The sequence below is a fragment of the Pseudochaenichthys georgianus genome, chromosome 24 (assembly GCF_902827115.2).
Source record: "Pseudochaenichthys georgianus chromosome 24, fPseGeo1.2, whole genome shotgun sequence".
NCBI classification, from domain to species: Eukaryota; Metazoa; Chordata; class Actinopteri; order Perciformes; family Channichthyidae; genus Pseudochaenichthys; species Pseudochaenichthys georgianus.
The window spans coordinates 13,956,379-13,980,425 of record NC_047526.1 but is presented as its reverse complement, the minus strand read 5'-3'; the positions used below and the strand labels follow the sequence as shown (position 1 = coordinate 13,980,425).

The following is a 24,047-nucleotide window of genomic DNA, read 5'->3' as shown; positions in this document are numbered from 1 at the left end:
TTGGAACAATATATTGTAGGGCCATACCTATAAAAAACATGTCTGTTTTTTGCTTAAAATACCAAACAGATCACCCATTGTAGCCATGCCTCATACTGCTCCTCTTTAGCAGCCCTGTTACATGGGGAAAGAGACGTCTGTATATCGGTGGATATTTTTTATAAATAAACTACCCAGTATGAACTATTGTATAGCCCTTATTAGAATAATTCGGTCCTTAAAGTTGTAAAATGCACTAAAAGCCGAATTTAGATTTATTTTCTCTCTCCATTCATTCTAGTGAGCCGAGAGCATGGATACAGCGTCGGAGGCGGGGGCCCCGTCTCAGGTCGACTATTTTCATTTCCTCGGTCCTCTGGGCCCTTCTCACTTTGGTTAAATGGATTCCTTGCGTCGTTTCCCTGTGACTAGTCCCTCCTACCAGGAAAGCATGGAGAGATGCAAGGAAACCACGAGAAGCAGGGAAATTAGTTTTAAGAGCAATGGGACGTACTTTCCTCCGGAGCGTCACGTGAAGCGACGTCCGTTTGTGATGACGCTGCACAGCTGATCGTCTGACAGCAGCTCTGTCCCCGTTATTTTCACAAACACCCCCACCACACATTTACTGACACAAACATTTGTATCATCTGTTGTAGACCCAAATAAATAAAATCAAATAAGAACTCATTCTCAAAAAAGATCAACGCCATTCTTAAAATGTATAAACGAACAATAGTTTGATTAATATTGATTAGAGTGCACAATAGAAATAAAATAATTGAGAGAAGAAAAAGAGATATGTTATCTATCAAAACCCAGTTAGATTAACATTCATTGGATTGCACACTTTGTTTGTTTGTTTGTTTGGATATGTAGCACATTAACATTTGAATAGCACTTAATGACTGACTGAATGGAAATGACAATAAATGAAAATGTAAAACGAAAAAAGTGATCATGAAAATGGTTCCAATAAATGAAGAAAATGATTTTTGACCACTTTGTTGTTCAGATATATCACATATTTGTAACTAAATGATACATTAATTGAAACAAAACACGGTATAAACTGAGGAGTGACTCCCGTGAGGTTCATGTATTTTCTTCACTCCGCTGGAAAACTGCTCTCATGTCAAGAAGCATCAGATCAGTGCATGCACTGCCTCGTCCAGTCAGTGAGCGATACACAGTAAGGGGGCGGGGCGAGTGTCTGAGGATTTCATCAAAGGATGGTCTGGTGGTTCCTCGGTTATAGCTCCTCCATTATCGCTCCTCGGTCCTCCGGCAAAAATAAGGCCATTGCGACGCTACTCAAGATGGCGCAGACAAATCAACTGCCGGTGAGACCGAGACCGAGGAGCGAGGAAATGAAAAATAAGAGAAGTGAGAAGGGCCCTCTGGCCCTGTCTCAGGTCGACTATTTTCACAAACATACAAATGTTTGTGTCAGTAAATGTGTGGCAGGGGTGTTTGTGAAAATAACGGGGACAGAGCTGCTGTCAGACGAACAGCTGTGCGGCGTCATCACAAACGGACGTCGCTTCACGCGATGCTCCGGAGGAAAGGACGTCCCATTGCTCTTAAAACTCATGTCCCTGCTTCTCGTGGTTTCCTTGCGTCCCTCCATGCTTCCCTGGAGGGAGGGACTAAACACAGGGAAACGACGCAAGTGAGGGAAGCAAGGATTTCATTTAACCGACCTGAGACGGGGCCACAGTCTCACCGGAAGTTGATTTGTCTGCGCCATCTTGAGTACCGTCCCATGGCTCTTATTTCTGCCGGAGGAGCGAGGAGCGATAACCGAGGAACCACCAGGCACCAGACCATCCTCCGATGAAATCCTCAGACACTCGCCCCGCCCCCTTACTGTGTATCGCTCACTGATTGGACGATGCAGTGCATGCACTGATCTGATGCTTCTTGACATGAGAACCGTTTCCCAGCGGAGTGAAGAAAATACATGAAACTCACGAGAGTCACTCCTCAGTTTATACTGTGTTTTGTTTCAATTAATGTATCATTTAGTTACAAATATGTGATATATCTGAACAACAACGTGGTCAACAATCATTTTATTAATTTATTGGAAACATTTTCATGATCGCTTTTTTCGTTTTATATTTTCATTTATTGTCATTTCCATTCAGTCAGTCATTAAGTGCTATTAAAATGTTAATGTACTACATATCCAAACAAACAAACAAACAAACAAACAAAGTGTGCAATCCAATGAATGTTAATCTAACTGGGTTTTGATAGATAACATATCTCTTTTTCTTCTCTCAATTATTTTATTTCTATTGTGCACTCTAATCAATATTAATCCAACTAATGTTCGTTTATACATTTTAAGAATGGCGTTTATATTTTTTGAGAATGAGTTCTTATTTTATTTATTTGGGTCTAAAACAGATGATACAAATGTTGTGTTTGTGAAAGTAACGGGACAGAGCTGCTGTCAGACGAACAGCTGTGCGGCGTCATCACAAACGGACGTCGCTTCACGTGACGCTTCGGAGGAAAGTACGTCCCATTGCTCTTAAAACTAATTTCCCTTCTTCTCGTAGTGGTTTCCTTGCGTCCCTCCATGCTTCCCTGGTGGGAGGGACTAGACGCAGGGAAACGACGCAAGGAAGCAAGGATTTCATTTAACCAACCTGAGACGGCGCGGGGGTCTCGTTCACATGAAGACAAAATGGCCCAACTTTTGAGAGCAAAACGTCACAGATTACCCATCATGCCTAGCAGTCAGAGCAGCAGAACATGAACAGAACAGAGCATGCAAACCTTAAGCCCCGCCCCCCGAGCTCCCACTCTCGGCTCAGTAGAATGAATGGAAAACTAGATTCGGCTTTTACTGCATTTTACAACTTTAAGGAACGAATGATTCTAATAAGGGCTATAAAATAGTTCATACTGGGTAGTTTATTTAGTTTAAAAAAAAGTATCCGCTGATTTACAGACGTCTCTTTCCCAATGTTAGTCGATGGGAAAAAGTATTTCTGGGTCCAGTGACGTCACGGACTGATACGGACATTGTAGTACCGCTATGTCACTGTCACTCACTACCTTGGATGTATAATAAGAACCAGAGGCGGCGCTAGGGGGTGGCTACTTGGGCTCAAGCCCCGGATGTTTTCTGAAAAGCCCCGGATATTTCACTTTAAAAAAACAAAACAAAAAAACGTCTCGGGAGTAATGTGCAGTACCGGAGTCCACCAGAGAGGCAGCCACTGTGGGACATTAGCCTGCGTAATGCGTAGCCTGCCCTGAAGAAGAAGTGATCCTTCCTAGTGCCTGACGAGTTTTTAAGCTAATAGCCTATACAGTTATGGATATTAGAAAGTTACTAGGCTTGTTTGAGACACATTGCGGCTCGCCTCGAAAGTAGACGAGAGTAGCCGATCGCAGCCGGGGGAGGTGTCAAAATGCTCGTCTTAAGTCGGACAGCTCGGACTCGGAGTCGGCTTGACTGGCTGGGTTTGCAATGGCGGAAATTGCGTTGGTGTTTTTCGTTGCAGATGAAGTGGATGCAATAGAAATCCCACATGTATTGTATGGAGAATGACATGATCTAAAGGGACTGTGATTGAGAGAAAATATATAAATATTTGTTTACAATAAACATGAATATGTCATTTGTTTGATTTGCATTAAAAGACAATACCATTTTTGATTTAAATGATAGATTACCTTGTGCATTTGTTGCAGCCCTTGCTTGCTGCATAAGTGCAGCTGCTAAACTGTTATCTGAAAAATAATTTACATCATTTAAAATCATATCCAGATTGTTGGAATGCAATTTAGTTATTTACTCACCATTTTGTAGTCTTTGGGAAATGTCTTGTGAGACTCTTACAGTGATGTCTCCCTGTCCATCACGCAGTGTAAGCACCACAAATTCCATTTTACCCACTGTAGACAAAGGTGATCTCCATTGCTTTATATAGGTTTGTTAATTCAGTCATGATGAGGAACCACACCAGTGACTGGGTTCCATAATTAGAAATGCTCCTCCCTCTTAATGTTTGCAAAACTGATAGGTGACAGGCTACAAATGATCAGTCCCTTCAGATCCGCACACATGAAGCTTCATGAGCATGAATTGAACAGACCTGCTGCTGTGTTAATTCTTTAGCTGCCACTTTAAGCTTTATGATGTGAACAACATGGATGTCATTTGATTTAATCTTGCCATTTTAAATGATGTATTCAATAAATAAGGTTAAACCAAATCATTACATTACAATAGATTTTATTTTAATGATTTGGTTTAACTTATAGAGAAACTTTATTGTTATTGCACATATTACAGGTACTGAGACAACGAAATGCAGTTGAGCTTCTAACCAGGTGCAACACGCAGTGAAGTGGAAAGTAATGTACACAATCTACAGAATAACATATAGAATGAATTGAATGATGAATAAACAGTGGGGTATGAAAACACTAGATATCAGCCTGTGAGCAGTATGAACAGTGTGTATGAATATGCTAAGATATATAAAGTATGAAAACGGTAAGCAGTATAGTATAAAATATATAGATATTAATTTCATGATGATAAACATTGTGGAACAATGATGAAAAATGGGAATGGATGTGGCGACGTAAAACTGACACAAAACAACAACAAACTTTTGCCAGCCAATTGGAGAGTTTCATCAGCAGCACGTGGTAAAAACCACCAATGAGCGCTCAGCTCGAGATACCAGCGAGCCGTTTCCCATCAAGCATTTCGCTTCCGCAGCTCGTGGAGAGCAACTGCGCCAACTCGCCTCGCCTCGCTCTCAAGGCTGCGGGCGTCTTTGTCCCGCGAGATTTCAAAGTCTCATGTGGGCGAGCCTCCAGAGCAAGTCGGACAAAATGACTAACCATCATGCAACGCACTAGCAAGACGTTGATCGCAACTGCGCAGGTCTGCGCAGGTCTTGCTTGTCTCAAACAAGCCTACTGTCATCGAAGCAGCCGGCGCCGGCGCCTGCACAGCAGAAACAGAAAACAGCATTAGGCTTCATCTTTCTAAAGTGTAGGACTTGAATTTGCAGCTCTGTTAGAGCCGTAAAGAAAATGTCAAAAGCACCAGAATTTGAGCACTCGAAGTGATGTATGCAATATGTATGGCATTCATAATGTATATCTAATTAAATTAACTGTGAATGTCCTTCATTTTATTTCAAATCAAATAAATTAACAAAAGATTTTTGTATAGATATTTGAGACGTTTATATGGAAGCAAACAAGAGACAGAAGTATTTGAATTTTATCAGACACCGAATTTATAGCATTGAAAATCATGTATCTGAATTGTTTTTAAATTAAAATGTAACAATGCAAGTAAAACATGTGAATAGTCAATTTCAGATCCCAAAAATTCAAGTGAAAAAAATTCCAATTTCAGTCCCTGCTAGAGAGGTGGTACTTTCCTGGGGAGGAAAAGGTTCCAATTTCTGATTGGCTGGACGAATTGCAAACCACGGCCCGTAAAACTTGAAAAAGTTTTGTGAAGCCCCCATTTTTATTTGCTCGCATTATTAGCATTAGCATTAGCCCAGCGCACTAACGGAGAGCTAACTTATGGCAACACAAAAGAAAACATGGGAGCGGTGGAGTGATGAGGAGGTGTCGGTGCTTCTGACGATTTACTCGGAAGGCTTCAGTATAAGCTGCTGGGAAGGTCCTCTTTAAAACGAGTTTCGCCTGCTATTATAATTCCTCATTTAAAAATAATGGTAGCCTAGTTTCTAATTGCGTACAACAAAACCCACCTCACTTTATGCTTACAGCTCACCAACTTGGGAACCAAGTTCTCACACCAATCTCACAAAAAAGGTATAAAAAGAGAGGCGAACTTTGGATGTATTAACCGGCCTGATTTTCCCAATTGTAATTGTTTATCTTAGCCTCACACTATTGAAATTATCTTTATGTGATTTTTAACCAACTTTGTTTTAAACACATATGTTTATTGACATGCATACGTGGCCCATCTTACGTGAGTTGGTAAGAATAAGAGGAAATAAATACGTTTTTCCTTGTAGTTCTATAATCAACCCAAAGAAGTAGCCTTCACCCATGCTGTGCTTATCCATGAGTTAATGATTGTTAAGAGAACGTGTGCACACGCAGTATATGGCACCACTGATGATATGGGTTTTCTTTCTTATCTAAAGGTGATGATTGTTAGTAGTCATCAGCACTAACCTTCCAACTGATTTATAACTGACCACTCCTTTCCTTTGCATCAGCTTGGGCTTTAGTGTGCTCAGAATGAATAAAGGAAACACCCTTTGGCAGTTGCTGGGTTGACGAAGAAATAAATGAATAAAAAAAGATAACTAGATACAGAGATGCCACGTAGAAGATGTAAAAAAGCATCTGTTAGAACAGAGTGTATAGGTTACAACTGATCTTCAAACTTGCAGATAACCTCAGTTTGACCAGTATTAATTACAATTACAAGTAGACCTCTTTGGTTAAGGTTACAGGTTTCTACACACTATTGGAGACCATTCATGGTTTATACAGCGATACATATTTGTATTGCATGTTACAGCAAGGAAAGCCCAGGTGTATTAAAAAACATTGATAATTGATCGTTTCCAATTACTGGTAGGTGCTGTTAGCACACACTCAGAGCTCACAGCCAGTGGCGCCAGCAGGGAGGGGCCAGGGGGGGCCATGGCCACCCTGATATATTTGTTGGCCCCCCCACCACACACACTGCCTTGCCAGTCACGTATGCGTAGTAGTTTATCTGATATTTAACAACAAATACACAGCCAGCGAGTCGCTTTATTTGAGCTTCCAACGCTCATACTGCAGCCCCTCCCTCTCCCTCTGCTACCATAGTAACACTCTGATACACAGCGCACCACTCTGATACTCGCGCGCACCACTCTGATACTCGTGCGCATCACTCTGAGATTCGCACAGACAGCAGCAGGTTGCAGCAAAACGTTTCTTTCTACTGACTTTTCTACTGACTTGACACAAATCCACCAGACTTCTAGAAGGTAAGTCATATACGTCCGTTGCCTGTTAAGCCCCACAACACTTTAGGCTTTAGTGTGTTAGCTTTAGGTAGCAAAAAAAATGCAATGGCATTAAAACGAGAAACGCTGGAAGACCTGGAAAACAGGCTCGTGGCTCAGTAAAGGCTGCTTGACTTCAGGTATAATTCGTCTGTAAACACACTTTGGCGGCTATCCTAGTTAGCGTTAGTTTAGCTTGCTAAGCTAACGTTAGCTGATGTCGGTATGCTGGGCTGGTGTAATGCGTAGGCTACTATTAATCACTGCTGTGTGTAATGTCAATTTGCAGAAAATGAAGAGAAAGTCAACAGACATCTCTTCTTATTTGAAGAAGAAGATGAGTAAAGGAGAGACATAGCTGGCAGGGGAGCAGCAGCATAGGGCTAGTGAGGAGATGGCCATACATGCTAGAAAGTAGGCCTACATGTGGAACTCTGTTTTGTAAAAGTGAAACTAAAACCTAAATACAGTTTTATTAATTGTGATAGTCAAGTTTGTTTTCATAATGTTCTGTATGCTAATTAAAAAAAGGGTAACCAGTTTGTTTATAAAGTATAGATATACATTTTCAAAACAAATGGAATACAAGCTATATGTATTACTCTCACCACAGTGGCCTAATCTAAACAAATATAAATATGTCTCTTCACCTATTCACCTATTTTCTGTCTAATACTAAAAGGTGGTGTTTTGTATCATTTATAATGTTTTGAATTTGCTATAAAGGTCAATAATATATGGTGTTTTTGTGTTCAATCACAGTATCTATTTACCATGTTATACCCCTTGTGTTTTTGGGTCCTGTTGAAATAAAATAGTCATGTTTTAAAACTTGATTTAATAAAGTCATGTCAATCATCTTTGATCCCAGTGTGACACAAACAGCTTTGTTCTAAAACAATGTATAACCTAGAGACAGAATACAACTGAAGAACATGTTGTGTTGCTGTTGTGTATTGTATGTGTTGAGAATGCTGAACATTTTGTGCCTTACAATAAAGGAACTTATTTAAATTAAGCTGTATTTGTCTTTTTAAAAAGGAAAGAACAACTAGCATATATAAAAACCAAAACAATAAATCACCAACACATGTATACATAACACAAAACAAGGTTATTTTAAATGTTGTTTGTTGTTGAAAATGTTAACTATCCGTATTATATTCACTTCAGATGAATAGTATCAGAAAATGTAAAATAAGAAACCAAAGTATATCAGTAGGTGATTCTCTTTGCGATTGTTTTCATCTAGTCTATACTTTTACAGCAATTAAATTCTTGGTTTTGGTGGGCCACCCCAAGATTTTCAGTGGCCCCATTTGGCCACCCCTATGATACATTTCTGGAGGCGCCACTGCTCACAGCTCCTCACATCTGTTCAGAAACTGGACAAAAGTTAAACATATACAAAACACAGACTGTCTATGTCATGGCGAATACAGTCGGTGCTTTATTTATGTCTGTATGACGTTGTTGTGAGTGTGGACGGAGCAGCAACAGGCTAGTTTAGCCTGATCGATCCGATTCCGATAGGATTTACGCCCCGCCCCTCTCCAGCGCATCTTGTTTGAATAAAGTAAACACAGCTGACAGCCGCGGTGAAATTTGAGCGATTAGAGCGATGCGGAAAAAATACACGTGTCCACTCCACTGTGATGTCAAATATGCCTGTTTTACACACTTTGACCAACAGGCGAGCTTGTGTTCAAATGAAGTCCATGATGAAGCCTCATGAGATGAACCCTTTTGCGGAAAGCTTCATAAAGCTTCATCTCACCATCACTAGGTGCAGAGTTGTGATGCTTTAGCGTCCTCTCCTGTAAATAAACAAAACGTACACTGGTCGGTGGTGATGTTGTTTACCAAGGTATTTTCAGACGATAAGATATTGTACTTTATCTTTACGGAGAGGAAAATTAATCTTTATGAATAGTGTGTACAATTTAATTACTATTACAAATAAACGTCAAATATATTGTGGCGAATCATGCTTACGTGGGAATTGTAGTTTTTCCCCCTTGAAGCCGATATATGTCACGTAAAACACTCAAACTCCCGCGATACCACGGTGCTCTGCTAAACCACTAACGTCGGCAGGTGCACGCCTACGCTGAATAAACCCATCGACTGTAATCCTCACTGTACACAGCGGAATCTTCTGCGGGGTTTTTCTGCCTCACTATAAGTGTGTTACGAATAAAGCAACAATGGACAATTCTGGAAAGGAGAAGGAAGCGATTCAGCTAATGGCCGACGCTGACAAGAAATGCAAGACCTCTGGCTCTTTTTTGGGAGGGATGTTTGGAGGGTAAGCAGCACTGCACCAAAGAACAAACAGTTGGCACGCAGCCGACCTTAATGTAGACATACATTTAGCTGGTGCTGGATATTAATATTAGCAATACATTGTAAAGGTTTAGTTAGATATTAAACCAGTGTGACGACACCTGACATTCAGTGAATCGGTTCCTGTATGTCAGTGAGCTAGGTTAGCTGTCAGTATCATTGTAAACAAGGCATCTCTGCTGAACCTAGCGTTAGCTTGGAAGCTACGCAGCAGGCTGTTTTGGCTAGGACTAGGATATCTGCTTTGACTGTATTTTCTACCTTCACACAGTCTCTGTAGTGTACAAGGTACATGTCAATATTGTTAAATTGTCTTAGCAGTTGATTTCTTTATGATTACATGTAATTGTATACTGGAATTGATTTTGATATAGAGCTACACCACTTCTGTGGAAAAGCTTAACATACGCGCCTTGAAAGCCTAACGTCGTAATACCTGAGGTAATGGCCGAAGATCTATAGCTTGTAATACAACAGTATTTATACGGTTCGATTTGAATAGTTACTTACTCAGTGCACTCAATGACACCAGAAAAATCCCTTTGCATAGCAGCCATTTTTACGCACGTTGCAGGGTAAACACAGGTGTAAGGTGTAAGTAATAGCATTAGATTTGGCCATGTTCCATGTAGTTGTGCCGGTGCCCTGGGGTTGTGTATGCTGCTCACTGGCATGACTGTGATACACTAAATAGAACGGGACCCTCATTATTTTTGTATCGATGACACCTGTGTTTATACTGTAATGACATATGCCTTGATCACTGCTTTGAAAATGTCCTATTTATACCCAACACACATAGACCCAAGGTCTTATGGTGATGCAAACCTTAAACACAAATGTAGCAATTCAAGTACTTTCCCTTGTTATTAATTTGACCTTCAATCGTTCATTAAAAAGGTGATGTGATTCTCGCTTCCCTATCTGTTGTCATTACAGAGTAACAGACACTCCTGTCAGAAACCTATTATTCATCAATGACCTTGGGGAGATGATTTATATGGTTTCATATAAATCTAATAATTGCATTATATATTTTACAATGTCATAGAGACAAGAAGGCTTTGTTTACATAGACCTCAAATTAACAAAGCCAGCAGTTAATGTTCTCTTGTGACTCAGGGTTTTTGTTCAAAGCTTGGTCAAAGGTAACCCCCAGATGTTACTTGTCGGCAGTTCTCTTGTGTGATAACTTTTTGCAGGCTTTATGCTGTTAAGTCTGTGGGGTGACGTTATCCTCTGCCATGATTGAATGGCCAGCGTATTATTACAACTCCAGGGAACTCCCAGGGGTCCACTTTCTGTCATGGTGGGAGGGAAATCTATAATGTTTGTGTGGAGGATTTACATAAGTCAGTACACCAGTCTTAGCATGGCAACACCCTGAGCAATGCACCACGTTCTACAGTTCATCACCCTATGGTGCCATTAAGAAAGTTTATTCGATATAACTTTAATATGAAAGTCAAACTGGGTATTTGTTTTAGCCAGAGTATGCCATTGCCATGCATTTGTGAACTATATTAAACTGTGTACATCTGTTTTCTTTTGTTTTACTTTCTTGTCTAGAGGACCTCAGAAGGTGGAAGAAGCATGCGAGATGTACTGCAGAGCAGCAAACATGTTCAAGATGGCCAAGAACTGGAGCGGTGCGATGAGCTGTTTTTTTACTAAAGAAAAATCCACCATATCAATTAAAAAAAAGTTCAGAAGCTGTAGGATTATGTGCTGATCTTTTGGCACTATAACTGCAAGCACAGCACTTGTAAAGGTGCCACAAGTGAAAAAAGAAAGAACAGTAGAATTATGTACATAAATTAAAGTGTGGGCTCAATGCAAAGTAGAAAGTATGTGTGTATGTGAAAGTCTCTGTCCTCTTTTCTTTTGTCTTCAGCTGCTGGAAATGCATTTTGCAAAGCCGCACGTCTCCACATGCAACTGCAGAACAAACACGACTGTGCCACCAGCTTCATTGATGCAGGAAATGCTTTCAAGAAGTCTGACCCCAATGGTGAGAACATGTGGTAACTCATTAGGTCCAAAATCACAACTTACATTTTAGTGCCTGAAATTGTAGACATCAATATTTGCACTGTTAAAGTAATTAATGATTTACTTTAGTTTCAAGCTATGAACCTATATTTTATAACGAGACCGATTTAACTTTTTTACACATATTATAATTCATTGAATGAATTATAATATGTGAGTTATTACCCTTGTTATGGAGTTTCCAATTAGTTGAGTTATAGGGCTCTTTGTACTCTCTGGCCTCAATCAATCGTCTTCCAAGTATAGATTAAGCCATACTGTAGGTCTAGGTTGTGGTTTTGTTTTGTATTACACCTCATATTCATTTGATCCTAGCACAGCATAACAGGTGCTGTGCACAATGTTAGGTTTGAACAAAACTAACATGATGTCTAACTGTTCCCTCCTCTTGCCCATGCTGCTAAAAGAGGCAATCAAGTGTTTAAATGCTGCCATCGAAATATACACAGACATGGTAAGGTCATAGGGTAAGATTCATATAGAAAGTGTCCATCTATGTTCTGATCCAGAAACTGGCTGTGTCATTGTACTTATTGTATAGCTGAGAAATGTTAAATGATGACGTCTACTCTTCGTGGATTCCCAGTATTACTGTAGATCTAACATCACATCATTTAGCTTGCTACCTGGACCAAATTGCCTACTTAGCATTCCCTTTAGCAAGGATTTATTTCAAAAGCTTAAACCTTGCTTGACCTCGCCTCTCTGCACTGAGAATGTAATGCAACACATTGACTCTGGATAGATCCAGTTAGTAATGACTTATCTTCTTCTCCTCCAGGGAAGATTCACCATCGCAGCCAAACACCACATCAATATCGCAGAGATCTACGAGTCTGAACTGGTGGATATTGAAAAGGTAAGAATCACACAATGAGATGTTATACAGTAGGGATTCGACCACCATATTTGTTTGAGGAACACACAACAGTATTTGTGTAACATGTTTTTATTTTATTTAAAGGCTATTGCACATTATGAACAAGCAGCAGACTACTACAAAGGGGAAGAATCCAACAGGTAATGTAAAATACTGCATGTCTTTTTCCAGCTCTGCAATCTCTTAAACGGATCATTACCCTAATAGTAGCACTCTTACTTTCAACACCATGATATTAGGATAAAACTCATTAGGCTTAGAATGTTTAAAACAATAACAATTTCACTTTAGATTATTTTAGTAAATTAGTTTAACAAACCTTCTGCTGGATAGCTTATACTGTATGTCTATCTCTATATCTCTCTCTCTGTGAGCATTTTCACATTTTGAATCATTGCATGGAAGGCACAAATGTCTCTTATTACCTTAACAAGCATATCATTATTATTTACACCAGTGTTCACTCTGCTCTGGCATGATGAAATACAGCAGTAGCACTGAAAAAGGGCCTGTCTGCAGAATGACATTAGTTTGCTGCGATGATAAACAAGCAACATTTACCAGGTTATGTATGGATTTCAGATCAGAATACTGAATGCTACAAAAAATCCCACTGAGCTTATAAAGGATTGCCGTGCTTTCTAAACTTATCTGTTGATAATAAAGTTAACGATGGCTGTTTGACATTTACAGTGGATAATCAAAGTTATTGTTACCTGTGTCATCTTCTACTGTTAACCATCACCATTTTCCATTCTAATGTACCATGCTTTTGAACTGCAAACTAGTCACATGAATGGATCAATTGATTCATACTCCAGATGTATAGCTCTCATATTTCGTGTTGTATTAAATGTTTTGTGTACCTTTTGCACTTTTCCATAGCTCTGCCAACAAGTGTCTGCTGAAGGTGGGGGCTTACTGCGCCCAGATAGAGCAGTACCAGAGGGCTATTGAGATCTACGAGCAGGTGAGCCCTTCTTGTACTTGTTATACTTCCTCAGCCCAAACTGATTTGGTAATGTTGACATTTCTAAAACAGTTTTGGATGTATTTAGGTTGGAGCGAACACGATGGATAACCCACTGCTGAAATACAGCGCCAAAGAGTATTTCTTCAAAGCTTCCCTCTGTCATTTCATCGTCGATGAGCTCAACGCTAAGGTTAGTTTATACCGCTGCGGGTCAGTGTCAGATTTTGGACTGTCAGTTGGTTTAACAGACTGTCTCCACAGATTGCTATTGAAAAATACGAGGAGATGTTCCCCGCTTTCTCAGACTCTCGAGAATGCAAACTGCTGAAGGTAACTCGATACTAAAAACCCTGAGGGTTCTGTTAGCTTACTTTTCCTTCTTAGTCTCTTCAGTTTCTATGAGTAACCTACATTTCTTTGTCTTAACAGAAACTTCTTGAGGCTCATGAGGAACAGAACAGTGAAGCTTTCACAGAGGCAGTAAGTCTTGTATAACCTAACAAAGTTTTGAAACTTTTGGAGAGCACAGGAAATCCCTTTGTTCAGCTGCTGTAGTTGTCCTGGGTCCCCTGTGTGTTCAAGAAAGTTGAAAGCTTTATCTCAGGTATCCACTCCGTCTGTTGATATGGACGTCCTACAGACTGGTGGAGGGCGTCCATATATAACTGAAAACAAGTTTTAAAACTTCATTTTAGAAAGTGAAAATATATTACATAAAGCAGTCTTACATGGCAGATGTTGGGAGAAATTTGAATTTGAACCAGTAAAGCATTACAAATGAACCCTTGTGTCTCACTAAATCCTAAAATAGTAGAGTAAAAAACTACCATAAAATATATAAACTGTATATAAATTAATGTACTTCTTTGAATTTCACTGATTATTTGTTATTATAGGACTTACAACATTTGGAGAAAAAAACTCACACCCCTGACAAAATGCCTTAATACAGCCGAAAATGTCCTTAGTGAGGGTCAACTAAGTAAGCAGAATTTTCTATTGTAATCCTCATTTGGGAAATAATCTTATTCCTGTGCTCCCCCCCCATGCAGATAAAAGATTTTGACTCCATCTCACGTCTGGACCAGTGGCACACAACCCTCCTACTGCGCATCAAAAAGACCATCCAGGGCGATGAAGGGGATTTAAAATGAAGAAAGAATCTGGGGTGTAAAAATGCAGCACAGAGGGACAAATCCATCATGCATGCATGCTTACACACAGACACACACACAATACACACACACTTTCACTCACCTCACTGCGTATAGAATCTGAAGACGACTTTGAATATTCCACTGCTCACCGTCCGAGTACTATCCTTGCTTTCCTTACGAGCGTATCTGAATCTAGTCAGACTGTAAATCCTCCGCCCTCAACTCTGTCTAGAGGATTGCTGCATACCCTTTTTCTGCTGGAATCTGTCCTGGGGGAGGGGGGGGGTGGTGTGTGAGTGGTACTTTGTATTGAAACTGATGTTAGTATTGACAAAAGCACTGCATGTTTTGTACAATTATTGTCTCCTAGTCAGAAGCAGCTTTTTTTTTTAAATGTAGTTTGTTATATTTAAAAACGATTATTTAAATGTTCAGTTATCAAGAATGTACTATTATATTTATTTTGTATTTGTTGGAGTAGGTCAATGTGTTGTTAGGAATTCCAGCCACATAGAAAGTGATTTTGTCTTCCAATTTATTACCACATGGAGCGACTCTTCTCGAGGAAGACCAAGGGTAGACTGTTAAACATTTTGATCTAATCACTGATTCTTTCCCTAACACACGTGCATACTGAAATTACTTCTGCTTCTTTTAATATTACTTTCGATTTCTTCATGTACTCTGAATGTTTGAATCTGTAAGCTGTGGTTTCTCGTTTGCCTGTGGAAGAATGTATTTTTGAATGAATAGCACTGACGTGGAAACCTTTCCTCCTTATTTCCAGGGGCAGTAATATTAGGGGTTGTGTGCGTCATTACTCATCTCACGCTGTGTTGTGATGTGAACTTGTCCTCGAGGGTTTACTACTGCAGTGCCCCTTCCAAACGGCCAGTTGCTAAAGCATGTCATTGTGTATAGATTAGCCTCGTGTTACATTCTCTAGTGTGAGCCAGACCAAAGTTTTTACTAAAGGGTCGAGTCGCCCTCCGCATCCAGCTTCTTCCACACGGAGTGGCAATGGACCTTGGATATGATCTGTATGCTAGTACGAATGGACAATAATAAAGATATTATAATCCCAGCTGTGTTCTCCTGCCTTTGACCTTACTTTTTAACCAGCAATGTAATTCACTTCGAAGCGTTTATAGTTTTTCAACAATTCTTTTTGTCGTAAGGCTTAACATTTTATTTGCCAGTTCAAGGATTATCCCAGTAACTGCATTTTTTCAGCAGTACAAAATACCTTAACTGAACTATTCATCTTTATGTTAGTTCAGTTCTGACCTTATGCGCCATGTCCTTACATAACCGTGATTTGATTTCTGTATAATGGTTAGTGTGCATTTCCCTACAAAAAATACAATTAATTACATTTCCTTGCCATGCATTTGAATAGGAGTCACTTACAATTAAACAGCCTGAAGGAAAATTGCAAATTTCAGAGGTATTTTTCTTTATTTTAAGAAAAAAAGAACAACTTTCATTATTGGGTGTCGCCGGATAAAGGATGTCATGCTGTTTGAAACACAGCTGTGGTAATGTGTACATGGTTCTAAAGAAAGAAAAGTGAAGGATTCACACAATTCATTTACATTCACACCATAACAAATCCTCAGCAGTAGGATTTATGCCACGTTTGACTCTATAATTGATGAAATATGTACAATATTATTTTATGATTAAACTAATTTCTTAGTCATATTTAGATTTTATTCCTGAAACATGATTGTAATTTTTTCTTGATAAATACCCTCACATTTTAGAGTGCGACTAACACTGAAGACACCCTGGTCTGTTAATGAAACAAAGGACTTTGAGATGACAGTAATGATGAAACACCACATGGTCAGAACACACACTCACACAGCTAATTCCAAACGTGAAATACCATTTAAAGGGTGATTTTAAATTCATCCCACCCAGATCAAATTCTATATATTAAAAAGCATTTCCTACACAGCATCTTGAGCTAAGGGATCGTCTAAGTCTGCTGTCCTCTGCGTTCCATCACCTTGGACACTGACAGCAGCTGTTAGTTCATTTGGGCAAACACCATTACCGATTACCACGGTCAGGAGATCAGGCTGAGAAATATCCGCCTGGGACGTGGCCTTCGTTTCTAAAACTGGAGCTAAAATGGTCTGTGAGACCGCGGCTTCCAGGACAGATGACGTAGGAATGGTTTGGATCTCTGACGTGAACGAGCCGTCAGAAACAACAGTGGATGTAGACAGAGACATGGAGGCTTCAGAGTACATGGGCAGACTGTGAGCAATGGACAATGGTATGGAGAAAGGGATGCCTGATCCATCTATGGAAATGATGCTGGCCCCCGTGCTGTCAGTGGTTACGATGGGCTGGATCTGGGTCCCAGGGGGCATCTCTGTGTGGATGACGGTGATCCCGCCGAGGGCCCCGTGGCTGACCAGAGCGATGGCCCCATGGCCGGTCCACTCAGGTGGGAGGGTCACAGGCTCAGAAGACATCTCAAAGGAGTCCGTGTGAGTGTTCTCAGAAGCAGCAGCAGCAACATTATTTCTTTTAGCGGTGCTCCTTTTCTCCTTTGCTCCTGCTTTTTCAGTCTTTCCCTTAGTCGGAGATTTTGGTTTCTTATCCTCCACATTTCCCTCCAGAACCACAAGGTAGGTTTTCCACGGAGCGGAAGAGTCATGAATCTGGAAGTTTGACAAGCTTATGTTATTTTCACATCGTTTACCGTGGAGGCATGCGTGGACACTTTTACATTTCAAGGAAGCACAGGGTGAGTGATTCAAATACAAATGGTTAAGTATTTCTTTACCAATATCCTCCCTTTTCATCAAGGGTAAATTAATTCTGCCACAGTACAAGTTAGATCAACACTGGGCCGACATGAAAGATTTACAAGGGCTCCCTAGACAAAAAGCAATAGGATTTTCTGATTGGATTTCAGAATATGGCAGAAAACTAAATCTTGGCAAAAGCATGTTATGGTGGTTACTAATTTCCAGGTTTTAGGACTTATTCCTGCGCCACTATACAGTTCAAAATTACCCTATGGAATAATTGTTGCTACAGTAAGATAAACGGTGCTCACCATAGTGTGCCTACGGAGGGTGGACTTGTCTGTAAAGGTGCGCCGACAGAGACCACACATGTATGGCTTCTCTCCTGTGTGGATACGCTGGTGCCTCTGGAGGGCATTGAGCTGGGTGAAGTGCTTGTCACAGTCTTTACAGCTGTAGGGACGCTCACCTAGGAATAAACAGAGATGCCAGAGAATATATAAAGTTTGTAATCAGTAGACAACAGTCAAACTGGTTTCAGTATTATGCCTACGAATTAACAAGAAAAACAGAGGTCAGCGATATATCCAATTACCTGTATGTATCTTCAGATGCTGGTGTAGGGAATTCCTCTGAGCGAAGCCTCGGCCACACTGCTCGCACTTGTATGGCTTGGACCCAGTGTGGATGTTTGAGTGGTGCCTCAGGTATTCTTTAGATGCAAAGCTCTTCCCGCAGGCCTCACACATGAAGGGCTTCTCTCCTAACAAGAGGAAAAGAACAATCTATTCAGTTATGATCTGATACGTGAAGATAGCCTTGTCTTTATGGTTGCAGGCTCACTTTAGAAGACAGAGGCAGGGTTAAAGATGACGGTCTCAATAGTTTCTTACCCGTGTGTGATCGCTTATGATAGGCCAACATGTGTTTCTGAGTGAACCTGGACTCACACTCATCACATGCAAATGGCTTTTCTCCTGTGTGAGTCCTACATGTAAGAAAACAAGAACATTTAGCTCAACTTTTAGTAACAATATGGCGCCTTTTAGCATCTTTAAGGAGCTCCGTACCTGCGGTGCATCTTGAGTGCAGAGTTCTGGGTAAATCTGGCCCCGCAGTCGCTGCACTCAAAAGGCTTGGCCCCTGTGTGTGTCCTCTCATGCAACAACAGGGCAGTTTTGGAGCTGAGAGCCTTCCCACAGTCAGTGCAGACATGTCTCATAGTGTTACGTTCATGTACCTGAAAAGCAGAGGGAATGAAAGACACATATGATCAAATCAGGGGACGTTATATTGGACTCTCGTTCTTGTATGTAGTTACTATAAATCATCACCTGTCTTGTATGGCGGACAACATCTTTCTTCCTTTTGAAGGTCTTCCCGCAGGAGTCGCAGGTGAACAGCCTCTCGCTACTGTGGACGTGCTTTTCGTGGATCTTCAGATTGCTACGGTTAGCAAAGGTTTGCTGGCAGGTCTCACAGCGATAGATGACATCTGCTTTTACTCCATGATACGTACTGGAGAGCAATAACCGAAATATATCATCAAATGGCATTGATGATCATCTGACAGCTTTAAACTTTTGAGGACAATTTGCCGTATAAGATCAATTCATTACATTACGTAACATTTCATTTAGCTGATGCTTTTATCCAACGCAATGTAAAAGAAGTGCAATAAAGCAAGAAACCTGAAAGTGCATTAGCTTCAAATAAGCGTTACTATTGAAAGTGCTTTTGCATCATTCTCGATTGACCTAAATCTTTTAAGTACTACAAGTGAAAAAAAATAATGATTGTAGGGTTGTGATTGCACAGCGCTGTCTCCAACAGGGGAGCTGGCAAACAACATAATTGTTATAATAACTTCCTTCATGCAATATTATCTACCATTTTCGTAATTTGTGTAAGGACACATTTCAGTATTTTGTATCTTATTTCTTAGCTATATCCCATTTTTTGTACATTTACATTTTTTTGCAATATGACCAGGCTATTTAAGGCATACTAAAACAATCAAATAATGCTAGAATACCAACAAGAAACACACACAAATGTGTACATTAGCTTGTTAGCTTGCAAACAGCTGTGTGCTCTGGAATTCATACTGGAAGCCTGGCCAAATTCGATATAGAAGATTATTTTCAGAAGCTTTGGGGTATCTATGGAATAAATCAATTTACTATACCTAGCTAATTTTTCCTACCTGATGTGCTTTAAGTAGCTTCTCTCATAATGGAACGTCCGCTGGCACTTGTTACACTGGAACTGGGCCTTGGAAGTTCTTTTGGATGTCTCCTTGGATTGTCCTTCCTCATCCTCTTCATCATCCTCCTCTTCTCCCAGAGATAACAAGGACTCCTCACGATCACTACTCTGTACATATCCCTCACATTCCCAATCATCTACATCAGAAGCTGGCATTCCCAAAGATGATTTGTCCCCATCCTCTGCCTGAGCCTCAGCTTCAGTCCTGTCTTCATTCTCCACTGTGTCTTCATCTGTAACTTGGTTTTCATTGTTGATGCTAGCCACTTTTTTGGTATTTAAATGCCTCGGAAGGATTTTACGACCAGTCAGCCTCAGTTTTAGTTTTTTTATGTGTCTCTGATCACTCTTCACTGCATTCTTTGCCTTTAATCTTTTTGAAAGTACTACTTTGTCAGAGCTCTGAGGAGAGAGCCGCCGCTTGAGAAGTACACGTTTAAGCTGCTTCTTCCCCTTGGTCCCTTTTTTATTCTTAGCGTCATGTAAATCACCTTTACCAACATCCTCAGATTCAGTTTTCTTTGTAGGTTTTTGTAGGATTCCAGCACTCATGGCCTCACCACATATCTCTGACAAATCTTCACAGTCCAAAAACTGTGCTGTTGCTTGAACATCACCAATCTTATCTCTGACAACTTCAACTTTACCAGTGTACACAAATTCCAAAAACTTTGAGAAATCATTGGAGTGCATATTGGAGAGTAATACTTTGTCTCTGGTAGCATCCTGAGAGAGGAGGATGTCCCTGAAGTAGCCGCTGGATGCTGCCAGCATCACCTGATGGGCCTGGAACTCCTGCACTTCTCCCTGGTAGTCTACCTGCACGGTGACGTCACTCAGCTGTCCCTGCAGCCTCAGCTGATGCAGAGAGGACAGGATGTTCTCATGGTGGGACTTAGATGTGAGCTGGACCACTTTGAGGACCATCTTTTTATTGTGCTTCTGAAAAAACAAACAGAAAAGGGGGAATGGTGACTTATAATGCTAAACAGAATGTGTTTCAATTCATTTGTGTACACACACATGTACATGTTTTCAGCGATGGGACCATGTCCGTTTGCATTTTTTGTTTAACATATTTACTGAGGCTACCTTCAGAACAGTGAACGTTGCGTTCAAGTTAGATAATTATAATTAGCTGTAAATACATTGTTTATCAAATGCAAAAAGGAAGCTAATATTACGCAAATTGAAATGACGAACCTTGCTAACATATGGCGAATGTAAAGAAAGATACACCTTCAACCCTTAATATCTAAATTCTTACTGCCATTTAAAAAACACACGAGCGAGAGTTGGTATATATTCTTTATTTGTTCACGATAATGTTCAGTGGGTTAGGTTCAGTTCATGCTAACAGTAGCATAGCTAGGTTAGCTAACGTTAAATGTCATCCCGAAACAAATTGAAGCGGTTTTGCAATAACACTAGTTCAACACAGAGAACACTGAACACAGGGCTTGTGTGAACGTGTGGCAGCCAGCTAACCACACAACAACACGAAGCAAGTTTTCTTACCGTAAGGTCGCTAAAATGGCAGCCCTTCACAAATGCTCTCTACGGCGGAAGGTATTTCCTGTAGAAAATCGCTCCTGAAAACGGAACTTTTCCTTTTACTTACTGACATCCGGTGTCGATTTGGCTGACTCGGGATCAGTGATTCATTTATGGTCGTGTTTAAAGTTTGAGTTCCCAGACACAACTGCTGTCCCTGGATCATTTGTTCAGGTTTGTTGACAAAAAGTCCACAATGTTATCGCCTGAAACGTAGCACCTCTGACATTTGTTCAAACGTTTCATTTTGAGGCTCTACTGTTAAGCTAGTTCATCTAACGTTAGATAATAATTCATAATGTATTTGCTTTTCCTTTATTATAATCCAACTTTTTCCGTTCCACTATATTTTGAACAGGCGTTGAGCAATAATCTGTTGCACTTCATTTGCTACTGTTGCTGCTGTAAATAGCATTTTATTTGAGGCAAAACCCTGCTTCACGTTTTTGTCCAAGCTAAATGTTAGCCCCTATCTTGTGAAAACGTTGAACGGGGTACCAATATATAGCAACTGTAGCATTAATGTTATTTTAAAGAGTGATTTACTAGAGTAATGACATTACCGTAACTGTGACACCAAAAAATGAGCAGTTTTTATTGCATTACTGCCTTGTTCCCACACTGGGGCGCCATTGCACAGATGAAAATGACTGGATAGACTATCAACTAGTGTTGAATTTAAAAACACTTGAGCCTGCATCTTTAACAGCAACATTTTCATGTTGTTCAACATTATCAGTTTCCACACTGGCTATTCTCATTCTAGCCGATATTGTCACCGGGCAGACCCTCTTGTTAAGTATTAAATTAGCTGCTAAAAATGTATTTGCCTATTGCCATTAAAGAGCTGTGATAGTCTGTTTTGGCTGTATGCGAATGGTTCCAAAAACAATACCACATTGGCCAACACATTGAAGGGTTTAAACCTATTATTTGATATCCAGACCACCATACATCATATAGAGAATTGCACAAAGCATGCTGTCATTCCAAAGGTAGGCCTATATGGAAAGCTACTTGAGGATTCACTAGGGTGCTGTTCTGCAGCTGCCAAGGTTTTTTCCTTTCTTCCAGAGGAAATCCATATACCTTACATTTGTCTTAATGAATTCTGCAAGCTAGCAATCTGCTCAGTTCCGGTGACTCATGCTGCTCTCTGGACCGAAGCTGTGCAGACTTCAAGCTCTGACCTGGAACGCAGTGTTCGCCTGGCTTTTATTATTTTACATCACTCTTCTGCCACTCACAACACACATTTTTAAGGTGACATTTCTCATAGAACTGCTCCTTCCTGGTTTATCTTTATATAAAAAGTGCACACAATCTCTAGATGTAATGATCTGTAACTGCTCATGGGAATCATAAGCATTTGCATAGATATTAATGGCGTAAATTATCACATGAAAAGAAGCTTAGAGTTTAATGAAATATTATTGAATTACCATGTGCAAGTTAATGAGATGAGTCATACAAATGAATTTTCAGTTTATTGACTTTAGTATAACTTTTGACATGACTGAGACTTCACTTGAGGCCCAGAAGTGCAAACTCTTTCTTTTTTATTCGACTTTTCTTGTCTGAAAGAAGGACTCCAGGCTTCATATTAAGATTATATAGCCGTTGAGGTTGTGACTAGCTGTGTCCCATTTTCATTTTTCTTATGCCACATACTGTTATTTGACATGTATAAAAAAAAGTTCAGCAAGGTCAGATTCTGAGTAATGTTCGTGGTAATATTAAACCCAAGTTGTGGTTTGTGATGTTGTCACAGGATGCTTTGTCAGAACAAAGAGATGGCACAGAACCAGACTTGAGGTTATTTACTGCACTGAAATAACAAAAGGTCAAATAGTCATTTCAGAACATGCCATTTTGATCTACTTTCCGCAGTGATACTGGTTTGACTTTTCAAATGACTGCGGGGCATTTTGTGATTTTCAAAAGTGCACAGTTCAGCTGGGGAGAGAGAATGTGGATTTCAAGAAAGCTACTGCCAAGGGTTCAGATGTTGCCAGTTCATGCCAGCCTTAATAGCCAGCTGTGTTGCCAGCCTGTCCAGTAACAAAATAAAATTCCCACGGGTACATCACCACCTTGTCAGAAGAACACAATGTGCAAACGCTCGCTGAAAGGTGACAAAAACATTCTGACGTTGGGTCGTGTTTGCTTTGCTATGGGTAGACTCCTCCACACAACCGAACATATCTTAGCTGACGTTCCACAGCGCACAAACAACATGACAAGATGTGCACTGTGTGAGAGAAAAAGACAAACTCAAAGCCAAAGCTGATTTTTAATTTGAGGCTACAGAGCAAGGCAAGTTTATTTATATAGCACTTTTCAACGCAAGGCAATTCAAAGTGCTTTACAAAAAATGAAAGACATTAAGCATTAAAAAAGAAAAGCTAATAAAATAAACATTAAAACGAAAAATACACGGATAAAAGTTACAGTGCAGTCTAAAATATGAATAGTTCAATTAAACATTAAAAGAAAAAGTACATGGATAAAAGTTACAGTGCAGTTTAAGATATGAATAGTTCAATTAAAAGCAGCGACAAAAAGAAAAGTCTTCAGCCTGGATTTAAAAGTAGTCAGAGTTGCAGCGGACCTGCAGGTTTCTGGGAGTTTGTTCCAGATATTTGGAGCATAATAACTGAACGCTGCTTTACCATGTTTAGTTCTGACTCTGGGGACAGAAAGCTGACCAGTCCCTGAAGACCTGAGAGATCTGGATGGTTCATAATTTAGCAGGAGGTCAGTAATGTATTTTGGGCCTAAACCATTCAGTGCTTTATAAACCAGCAGCAGTATTTTGAAATCTATTCTTTGACACACAGGAAGCCAGTGTAAAGACTTCAGAACTGGAGTGATGTGATCCACTTTCTTAGTGTCAGTGAGGACTCGAGCAGCGGCGTTCTGAATCAGCTGCAGCTTTCTAATAGATGTTTTAGTGAGACCTGTGAAGACACCATTGCAGTAGTCGAGTCTACTGAAGATAAAGGCATGGACAAGTTTTTCCAAATCCTGCTG

The 24,047-nt window shown here is 40.2% G+C and overlaps 2 protein-coding genes across 3 annotated transcripts; one reads left to right on the top strand and one right to left on the bottom strand.

Annotated features, from left to right (window-relative positions):
• The first annotated feature begins 9,085 nt into the window (after window positions 1–9,085).
• Window positions 9,086–15,508, top strand: napbb (N-ethylmaleimide-sensitive factor attachment protein, beta b). Of its 2 annotated transcripts, XM_034076359.1 has the most exons (11): window positions 9,086–9,324; window positions 10,932–11,011; window positions 11,257–11,373; window positions 11,822–11,868; window positions 12,196–12,273; window positions 12,379–12,434; window positions 13,180–13,264; window positions 13,353–13,457; window positions 13,529–13,597; window positions 13,697–13,747; window positions 14,320–15,508. In XM_034076359.1, exons 1-11 carry the CDS (start codon window positions 9,224–9,226, stop codon window positions 14,419–14,421), a joined length of 891 nt encoding a protein of 296 aa, XP_033932250.1. In that variant the 5' UTR covers window positions 9,086–9,223; the 3' UTR covers window positions 14,422–15,508. The 2 variants fall into 2 exon arrangements, with proteins under 2 accessions (XP_033932250.1, XP_033932251.1); XM_034076360.1 differs by lacking the exons at window positions 9,086–9,324; window positions 11,822–11,868 and having other exon boundaries at window positions 10,938–11,011.
• Window positions 15,509–15,856: 348 nt separating this feature from the next.
• On the bottom strand, window positions 15,857–21,069 carry gzf1 (GDNF-inducible zinc finger protein 1). Its single transcript, XM_034076408.2, has 8 exons — window positions 20,979–21,069; window positions 19,399–20,402; window positions 18,527–18,710; window positions 18,263–18,432; window positions 18,086–18,180; window positions 17,788–17,955; window positions 17,504–17,661; window positions 15,857–17,102 (listed from the first exon to the last, which is right to left on the bottom strand). Exons 2-8 carry the CDS (start codon window positions 20,385–20,387, stop codon window positions 16,380–16,382), a joined length of 2,487 nt encoding a protein of 828 aa, XP_033932299.1. The 5' UTR covers window positions 20,388–20,402; window positions 20,979–21,069; the 3' UTR covers window positions 15,857–16,379.
• Window positions 21,070–24,047: the final 2,978 nt, after the last annotated feature.